The sequence below is a fragment of the Antechinus flavipes genome, chromosome 6 (assembly GCF_016432865.1).
Source record: "Antechinus flavipes isolate AdamAnt ecotype Samford, QLD, Australia chromosome 6, AdamAnt_v2, whole genome shotgun sequence".
NCBI lineage: Eukaryota > Metazoa > Chordata > Mammalia > Dasyuromorphia > Dasyuridae > Antechinus > Antechinus flavipes.
Genome location: NC_067403.1, coordinates 262484965 through 262494420, shown reverse-complemented (window position 1 = coordinate 262494420; position 9456 = coordinate 262484965). Strand labels below are relative to the sequence as shown.

Genomic DNA, 9456 nt, shown 5'->3' with positions numbered 1-9456 from the left:
ACCTCGCGGCCCTGGGACTCCGTCTTTTCACGTGTCCCTGTAGGAAATGGCCGGGGCCTGGCGTCCGTCCCAGATGCGGAAACGGGCCCAGTAGAGGGAGGGCAGCAGACAAAGGTGCGGAGGAAGGAAGTGAAATACAAGAGCGGGGCGCAGCAGGGCAACGCGGCCTCCGGCCGCCAGACGGCGATGCAGAAGGCGGCCACGGCGCAGGCCCGGCGGCCCCCGCCTCGTCTCTACTCCACTTCCGCCGCTGACAGGAAGTTCCGGGAGCTGCTGTCAGAGCGAACGCGCGTCATGGCCCGCAATGTCCTGTGAGTACCCAGCGGCCTGAGACACGAGCTGGGGTCACCAGGGGGGAAACTGAGGCCGGTGCGCCCGTGTGACCCCGGCCCCCGGAGCGGGGCTGGCTCCCGGTCACCCCCAGGGTCGCCGCGCTAGGTGACAGCCCCCCCCGCCGCTCACTCGCCCCTCAGGCGGTCTCTCGCAGCCTCTCACTCGCTCAGCCTCTGGCTCGTTCAGTCCCTGCCGCTGCTGCCCGCGGCTCCCGGCCTCCCTCAGTCTCTGCTGCTGCTGCCCGCGGCTCCCGGCCTCAGTCCCTGCTGCTGCCCGCGGCTCCCGGCCTCAGTCCCTGCTGCTGCTGCCCGCGGCTCCCGGCCTCAGTCCCTGCTGCTGCTGCCCGCGGCTCCCGGCCTCCCTCAGTCCCTGCTGCTGCTGCCCGCGGCTCCCGGCCTCAGTCCCTGGGTCTTTATCCGCTGGTTCACCTGCTCCCCGGCCGCTCCCTCACACATTCTTCCCCCCCTTGTGCATTTATTCATTCGTCCCCTCGCTCACACGCGAGCGTTCGCTTGCGCTCATTCACTCCCTTGTCCCCCATTTCGCGGCGCGCCCTGCGCGTGTTCCCCCCATTGATTCTCTCACGCGCTTGCTCCTTCCTTCCCTTATTCCCTCCCCCTCCTCGGGCCGCCTCCCGGCCCCCCCCGGGGCCCCGCCCTTGCCTCAGACCCCAGAATTTGCCGAGTCCCCCAGCCCCCCTGCAGCGGCCCCCTCCCCTCCAGGCCCGCTCCCGCTCCGGTTCCAGGTTGGAGGTTCTGGATGCAGGGGCGGGGCTTCAGTCTCCGTTTCCCCTGGTTCTCTTGTCTTAGTCCGAGGCTCTGGCCAAGAAAAGTCGCCCCCGGTGTCCGGCCCCGGGAAGCCACAAGGGCTTGATTTGGCGGGAGGCCCGGGGCTCAAACCTGGCAGCGCCCCATGGGGGGCCCCTCAATACACCCCGAGGAGACGCCTGGCCCAGCCCCCAGCTGGCAGCTTTTGCTGGACGTTGTCCTTTGGGGGCAGCCCAGAAGGAGTCCCGGCTCCCAGCCCGGACTCTGTGAGCCCATGCTGCTCCCTTCCCCCTCTCAGGACCATTCTCCCCTTGGGGGGGTCCTTTACTGTCCCCCCAATCTGCCACCAGCGGGGAGGGTCCTGGTCTATTCTTCTTAAAATCCTTACGCCTTCCATCCATCTCACGACTCTCTCGCCCAACTTCCTTGGCTCCCGTTGGCCGCTGGACACCCCTTTCATGGAGCGGGCAGGCCCTGAGGCCCCCTGGGCTCTGTCCCCTTCTGTTTTCCACTTGGAGCCCTGCCCAGTCTCTGCGATCTCCCTGAAGGTGCCCCACCCCCGGCGGAGAGCTTGGCGTTAGGGCGCCCCCGAAATCCTTCTGGCAGCCTGCCTGCTGTGCATCTGTCTGTCTTCTGTCCATCCATCCGTCCGTCTGTTCATCCGGCTACGAACTGATCTCCGCGCCTGTCTGCCTCGCTGCCTCTCTGGGCTGTCTCTGTCTGTCTGTCTATTTATCTGTCTTTCAGTCTATCTTTCTTAAGGTGTATTTATCTAGCTATCTTTCTATTTATCTGCCTCTCTCTTTGTCTCTTTATCTATCTATTTATATGTCTATCTTAATGTCTGTCTATTTGTCTAGCTATCTTTCTGTCTTTTTATTTATCTGCCTGTCTATCTTTTTGTCTCTTTATCTTTTTCTCTTTTTGTCTATCTGTCTTTCTATTTTATCTGTCTATCTATCTTTCTGTCTATTTTGTCTGTTTATCTTTCTATTTTTCTATCTATTTATCTTTTTGTCTATCTTTTTCTATCTTTTTGTCTATCTTTCTATTTTTCTATCTGTTTATCTATCTTTCTATTTATCTGTCTAACTTTTTGTCTCTTTGTCTATCTAGCTACCTGTCTGTTCATCCGTCTTCCTGCCCATTTCCTGTTCTGTCTGTCTGTCTGTCTGAGATGCTAACTGTGGGCCAGGCCCAGGGCTCAGCCTGGGGTGGGGGGTGCACACAGATGGTCAACCCTCCACTCTTTTATGCCATTGCTTGATGACATCAGAGCCTGATGACTGCATCAAGGACTTGGGGGTCGCGCATGGCAGAGCCCTCTGGGATGGGGTTGGATTCTGAGAACTTGTTATTAACATGTTTTGCTCATAATTGGTTTGTCATAATCCCGTGTAGTTTCCAAGCAGGGGCATGATTTTCCCAGAGGAGCTGAGGGACCCCAAAGAAGGAGGATCCCAGCTGTCATTCAGCCCATGGCGCAGCGGGTCCGAGACCCCACGCCCTGCTGGTTCAGAGCCTCGCTTTGGGCTCCCCTGTGTAATGTTCTCTTCTCTAAATGCAATGTTCTCTGGGAGCAGGTTTCTTGGGGAGCTCTGGAGGCAGCCTTAGTTTCAGTTCAGATCAATAATCACCTCAATGCAGCCGGCTGGTAAAAGTTCAGATCTTTTATTTTCTCCTTCCAAGTCTTGTCTCTTTCCTTGGGCCCGGGTAGCTTTCTTAGAGGCCTCTCTCCCTCCTTCCAAGAGCTCCCTCCGAATGTCCCCGAATCCAAACGTTTGTCCTCCAGCCTCCAGCTCTCTCAGACTCCAAAGCCTCCGGCCAGCGCCAAGGGGGAAGATGGAATGAATCTGTCTCCTTCTCCAGTAGCTTCTAATGGGCTTCTGAGCCTGGCCCTGAGAGCTTCTAGCTTATCTGCTGCACACTGAGTACACACCAATCACCAGATCACTGGGAAACCATTCTTTGTTGTAGGATTAACTCAATTCTAAACTAGATTGAAGCGTTGTCTCCTCAGTTCCACTTAGTGCCCGGTTTTAAGTTCTGGCCCAAAACATCTGCTTGTAGGATCAGATCAGTCCTACCGTCTTAGTACCTTGTAAGGATCATAACACCCCTGGCCCCCCCTTCCTCCCCTTCGTCCCCAGGCCATATCGCCTTCCCTAACTGCTTCCCGGCGCCCCCTCTATGGGGGGCCCTTGGAGGCCCAGGATGGGCACATGCCCTGCTGACAAGCCCTGCTCCGAGCTGCTTGGGTGCAGACCGTGGGTATTGTCCACCAGGGGGAACATGGGAGGCTGCTGCCCGCCTGCCTGCACCAACACGAATGGCCACTGGAGGGCCTTGGGGGAGTAGAGTCCCACCGAGGTCTGGAGCTGCCCTTGCAGGCCGCCAGAGGTCTCTCTCCTGCAAGCTCCCCTGCTCCAGCCCCGGGAGTCCCCAGGATCCATCCCTCGTGCAGTCGCCAATGCTGGAACTGGGGGCGGCCTCCAGCATCACCTGGAGGGTCACCCGGAAGCTCCCCGCGCTTTAGAGAGAAACCGGGCCATTTGCTCCCATGTGCCCCCAAATCCTGCCCACGGTGCTTCGGGAGGACTGAAGGGCTGAGGGAGCTGGCCGCCCGCAGAATTTGCCTGGGGAGGGGGGATCTGCCCGCTCTGCCAGAGCCCTTGGCCTTTTAGGTTCTGGTTTTGGGGTGCTCACCACTGAGATGACCGAGGGCTTTCTGGCAGGTACCCTCTGTACCAGGCAGGAAACCCCCAGCTTCGCATCTTCCGGACCAACTTCTTCATCCAGCTGGTGAGGCCGGGCACAGTCCAGCCAGAGGACACCGTGCAGTTCCGGATTCCAATGGAGTGAGTGCTCCCTGGGGAAAAGGGGGGGCCTAGATGTGGGACTTCTTTCTTGGGCAGTGCAGCTATCCAAGGGCGTCCTCAGGAAAGGTTCTGGGGGGGACCCAGGTGGGGCCCCTCGGCCCCAGGAGGAGATGGCCACAGGTTGGAGTACAATGGAGACAAGAAATCCCTGAAGGGCAGTTTTTTCTGTCTGAAGCTAGATGGAACTCCTTGGCTTTATTCAGTGTGGTCGTGGGAGGGCTATGGGGAGGGGGGGTCATAGGGGCCAGACCCCTGGGTCTGGGCAGGCTCTGTAGGCCTCCTGGCTGCCATCTGCATGGCAGCATTGGTCCGGCCAGCCCAGCCCAGCCAGCAGGAGAGAAGGGGGTGCGGGTTCTGGCTCTTTGGTTGGCCCAGCCTGGTCAGTCTGCCCCGGCCTGCACTCGCGTGCCATCGCTGGGGCCAGGCCAAGCTGGTGACCCGGCCGGAGGTCGGTGCCCAGGGGCCGTATGGACTCCCACAGAGGGGCCCACTGGAGCAGGGCTGCACCCACAAGCACGGGGCCACGGGGGACGTGGGGGGCACGGGGGGCGGGGGAGGACCCGGCTGCCGCGTCTGCGACCCTGGCTTCAGGCCGGGCCTCCTTGCTGTGGCTGGGGTTCCAAGGGCCTTCTCTTCCCTCTTGTCTGGTCCGCAGGATGACCAGGGTTGACCTCAAGAATTATCTGCAGAGCATCTATAATGTGCCCGTGGCTGCCGTGAGAACCAGGATACAGCACGGTGAGTGGGAGGGGAGAGTGGGGGGGTGGGAATGGGATACAGCACAGTAAAGGGGGAAAGGGGGGGGCCAGACCACAGCACGGTGAATGGGGGCCCTCTTTCTCTTGCTCTGCTCTCCCCAGCTCTGCCACTAGTGACCAGGTGGTGGCGCTTCAGGATCAGAAGAGCAATGGTCAATGGGGCTGGGCAGCCTCTAGCATGGTGGGCTCTCCCCTTTGGCTGGGCTATTGCCTTTGTCACCAGCTCTGCTGCCAGCTCCCCCCGCCCCCCCGGGCAGGTTCCGAGCCCCCACTAAGGGATGCCAGTGATGGAGCTCCTTTGAAGGGATGGGGCTTCAGGAGCCAGGTCGGGGTGGCGAGACTTCTGGGCCCAGAATAATTGGAGCAGAACTCAGGAGGGGAAACTGAGGAAGGTCTCTTCCAACAGGGTCCAACAAGAAGCGGGATCACAGGAACGTGCGCATCAAAAGGCCGGATTACAAGGTCGCCTACGTCCAGCTGGTGAGTCAGGCCTGGCGGTCGGAGCCACAGGCACAGGGCTGCTGAGGGTTGGCTCAGGGGAAAAGGGGGTGAAGGGTATTCCCTGCGACCTCCCCCTCCCGTCGCCGCCCGGTGTCCAAGAGGGCTAGTCCTTGCAGGCCTTGGGGGGGGGGACTGGTTCCTCTGGGCGTCTCTCTGGGGCTGCTCTGGTCTACCTGGAGATTGTGGGTGTTGGGGGAGACTTCAGAAACCGGCACAGTTCAGGGCATGTGGGTGTGAGTGTGTGACTGTGTAAGTGTGTGTGTGTGAGAGAGAGAGAGAGAGAGAGAGAGACACCTTGGGGAGCATGTCTGGCCCCCATTAGCAGTTGGGCCCAGGGTTTCGAGTGTCTTAACACTGTGGCTGTTGCTGGTCAGTAAGGCTGGGGGCAGCTCCTCAGGCCCCTCACTAAGCAGGCTCCCTCCAGGGGTCTGATGGGAAGTTCTGGCTTCTGCTGGGATCATGGGGGCCTCGGCACTGAGTCAGGGAGACTGGGGCCTCTGGGCCGACTGCAACCTTTGCTCAGCCCGGCTGCTCTCTTCACCTCAATCTCTTGGGATCTTGGCCGTGAGAGTCCCCCCAAAGTGTCCCTTATGCCCCCCTGACTCTCCACCTCCTCTTGTAGCATGGAGTAAGGAGGGGTGACCTTGGCCTTAGTCCCCCCTGGTCAGGTCTTGGGTCGTCTTTGTCTCTGTCGCCCCCACTGGGCCTCCCCTTGGCCCGCAAAGAGCTGGGATTGCTCAACCATCAGATAAAGGCCCATGGAAACAAAGGGCTGTTTGCCTGGGAAGGGGGGTCACGGCAGTGCCCCAGGGTCTCCCCTTCAGAGGCCTCTGGACCCCTGGCCTTGGGATGACCTGGGAGGAGGTGAGGGAGAGGGGAGGCCCAGGGCCCCTGCCCTTTGAAGCCCCCTCCCCACCTGGCCATCTTTGAGCCCTCTCCCCTTCAATCGTGCACATGGCCGGCCCTTGTCCATCATCTGTCCCAGATCTCCCTCCACATCTGAGTCGGGGCGGGAGGGGGCCCTCCACAGGGCCCTGGGAACCCCATTTGTTCCCAGCTGTGCTTCCTCCAATTTCACTTTAAACAGCCGGAGCGGAGGAGGAGGAGGCCGGGTGGCGGGAGCCCGGTGGCCGCCTACGCCCCGTGGCCGCCAGATGGCAGTAGTACTCTTGGGGAGAGCGCGGCGGGGGCGCTTTGTGCCGAGCTGGGGTCAGGCCGCCTCCCTCAGACAACAACTGCCTTCTTTCTCCCGCCGGGAGCCCACGTGCGCGGGCCGCCGGGCCGGCTCTGTGGCAGCCCAGCCCGGGAGGAAGCCCCTCGGCAGAAAGCCCCCTGTGGGGGGGGGGGCGCCCTGGGCCCCGGCCCCTTCGGGGGAGGCTACGGTTACAGTGGCTTTTGAGTCATCCGAGCCGGCCCCCAGCCCCCAGTCGTGAAAATTGAAATGTAGCACGGAGATCTCGTATCAACAGCTGCCTCGGAGGCTTAGCCGGGAACAGTGTGTCTAATGTCCCGGCTCGGAGGCTCCTTGATCATAATTTGTAACGGCCGCTCCCCCATCCCCGACTTGGCTGGCTTTTGCAGGACGTGGGGGGGGGGGATGGGGGAGCCCGAGTGACGGGAACAGCCTGGGTGTCACTTGAAAAGGGCGGGGGGTTTGGGGGGGGGCTGGCTTGGCCTTTCTCTGACAGACTGTGAAACGGCCGGAGGGGCTTTGGGCAGCAATGAGCCCGCTAGGAAATGTATCTCGCACCCCGTTGTCTGGCGCGAGAGTCCAACCCGGGAAACGCGGCTTTGCCCTAATTGTGGACAGCTAGAAAGGCCCCGGCCCCCCAAAGGGTCCGGCCTTCGTGGTTCCGGAGGCTCGGCCCACATAGAGGGGTCCCGGGGAAAAGCGGGAGCACCGTTCCCTTTGTCCCGGGCTTGGGGGCGTTATTTTTTTTATCTGTTTTTCCCTCCCAGTTCTTTGCCCAGGGCAGTTTTTCCTTTCTCTTTGTAAGGACGAGGGGCTTCCTTTCTACCCTTTTCCTTTTTTAGGGAAAGGTTACGTTCTCTAGGTGGGGGGAGCGGCCCCCAAAGAGCCCGCCGCTTCCCGTCGCGCCAGCACCCACGGATCCTTGGAGCCTGCGGAGGAAGCGCCCCCCGGTTTTAGCCCGAACCTCCCTCCCGGGCTGGGCTGAACTCTGTAAATCGCACTCTCCGCATTTACATTTGAAAGTGTCGTTTTGCATCCTTCTCCTGGGGAAAAGCGGCTGACTCCCCGCGATCTAGTCCCATCAATCCCCCGTTCTGGGCAATCAGCCCTGCGTGTAAACTATTGCCCTCTGGTATTTTAAAAAAGAAAAAAGCCCTTGGAAATGTGTAAGCTAATCCCCCCGCGAGCGGGCTACCGAGCTCGCCGGCCCTGCTTTTCATCACTCCCCGCTCTGACACCCCGCTCCATCTGAGCAGAATTTATCAGCCTTCAATTCTCAGGGTGTCCCGTGCTGGCCGACAGCCCGCGCTCCGACTTCTTGACAGAGCGCGGGCTCTGGGGAGCCGGCTGCCCCCCCCCCCGTTTTATTTATTAAAACGTCCCGGAGCCAGGCGGGCCCTTTGTGTCCCCTGACCTATCCCGGAACGGCGGAACGGTTCGATATTTAATATCGCGTGTATTACTGAAGGGGCGTTGATTAAATAGAAATCGGCGATACTTTAGAAACGGAGGCCCGAGGGGGGCCGCCCCCGGGCGGGTTGGGCTGCCCCCCCCCCGCACCCCGAATCACGCCCGGCGCGGGCCTTTGTTGATAGGGATCGCGCTGAGTTTCCTAAGACCAGTTAATTTGCAAAGCCTTCCTGATTTATAGAGCGGGGGGCCGGGGCGGCCGTATTTCTCCGCCGCTCTGGGCCGGGAGGAGGGGGAAGGGCTTGCGGGACTCGGGGTCTGCAGGGCTCCCCCCTCCCCCCCCGGAATGGACACCGTTAATGAGGCCACAAGCGGGGCAAATGCGGCTCAATGAAGAGATAATGTCAGTGAAAAGATCATTGTCCCAGAGTGATGGTTTCCTGCTGCTAGATGAAAGCCGAGGCCGGGGCGGAGGCAGAGACGCCGCTGCCCCGGACACGCTCCGGCTGCCGGGGCGCGGAGTCCATCACGGCCAGCAGCGGGGGGTGGGGGGGCCGTTAATCACTGCTCCGGGCGGAGGGGGGGGCCGCTGCTCGGGGATCGGGCCCTCGTGCCCAGGGGCCCCCCTTCCTGGAGCCCGTGGCTTCTTCCTCCCCAGGCTTACGGACAGACCTTCACGTTCCCCGACCTGTTTCCTGAGAAAGAAACGAGCCCCGACGCCGTCTCCTTTGAAGCCATCCAAAATGAGTTTATGGATAAAGAGAGAGAGAGGCAGAAAAGAGACCCCCGGCGCGGGGGTGTCCCCGACTGGTTCGGTTTGTGATGGGGGAGCCCACGCTGCCCCCGGGCCCGTCCAAGGGCAGGGGGGGGGGGGGGACTCTTTAACAAGGCGGAATTAAAGCTTGCTTTACGGAAAAGGAAAATGGATTCCTTGCTTTTTTTTTTTCCCCTTGCGTAACCCGAAGGTCTCCAGCGAGGCGGCAGCCATTTGTTCCCGGTGGGGCCCTCCTGCAGCAAGCCCCCCAGCCCCTGCACAAGTGTGCTCAGGGGGACCTCAGCAGGTCCAGGGCCCGTGCCGGGGTGGAAGCTGGGCCTGCGAACAAAGATGGGCGCCTCCACCTGCGGGGACCACCCGGCGAGGAAGCACCCGAGGGGCAGGGCCAGAGACGGGGCACGCCAGCGGGGCTCCCAAGTCCCGTCAGAGGCCCGGTGGCCCGAGGGAAGGGTGGCTCAGAGAGGTGGGGAGGCCTGGGGACCGCCCCGCAGAGCCAGACAGCATGAAGGGGTTTGGAGGGGACATGGCCGGCAATGGGGAGCAGCTTTGTGTTTCGGAGCGAGGGAGCGAAGTGTCTGGCAGTGGCTGGAGTGTGGTCTGTAGGACTGCGAGGCTGGGCGGGCAGCAAGGCCACAGGAAAGGGGAGGGGACCCGGGCAACCGGGGAACGGAGCTGAGTGGGCCCGAGTACTCTGCTCTGGAACGGAGCTAGTAAGGAGCGGAGCCGAACCGGGGCTTGCTGCCAGCCGGAGGGGCCGCGGAGGCGGCCCAGGAAGGGCCCGTCTAGAACTCCAGCCCCATCCCGAGGCCCGCGCCCTCCGGCGTGTGCCGGCTCTGGGTGT

At 61.4% G+C, this 9456-nt stretch overlaps 1 protein-coding gene across 2 annotated transcripts; it reads left to right on the top strand.

Moving 5' to 3' along the window:
• The first annotated feature begins 220 nt into the window (after positions 1 to 220).
• MRPL23 (mitochondrial ribosomal protein L23) lies at positions 221 to 8763 on the top strand. 2 transcript variants are annotated; one of them, XM_051967310.1, is made up of 5 exons: positions 221 to 311; positions 3836 to 3958; positions 4635 to 4717; positions 5144 to 5217; positions 8499 to 8763. In XM_051967310.1, the coding sequence occupies exons 1-5, from the start codon at positions 295 to 297 to the stop codon at positions 8661 to 8663; spliced, it is 462 nt and encodes a 153-aa protein (XP_051823270.1). In that variant the 5' UTR covers positions 221 to 294; the 3' UTR covers positions 8664 to 8763. The 2 variants fall into 2 exon arrangements, with proteins under 2 accessions (XP_051823270.1, XP_051823271.1); XM_051967311.1 differs by lacking the exon at positions 221 to 311 and adding an exon at positions 340 to 438.
• The last annotated feature ends 693 nt before the right edge of the window (positions 8764 to 9456 follow it).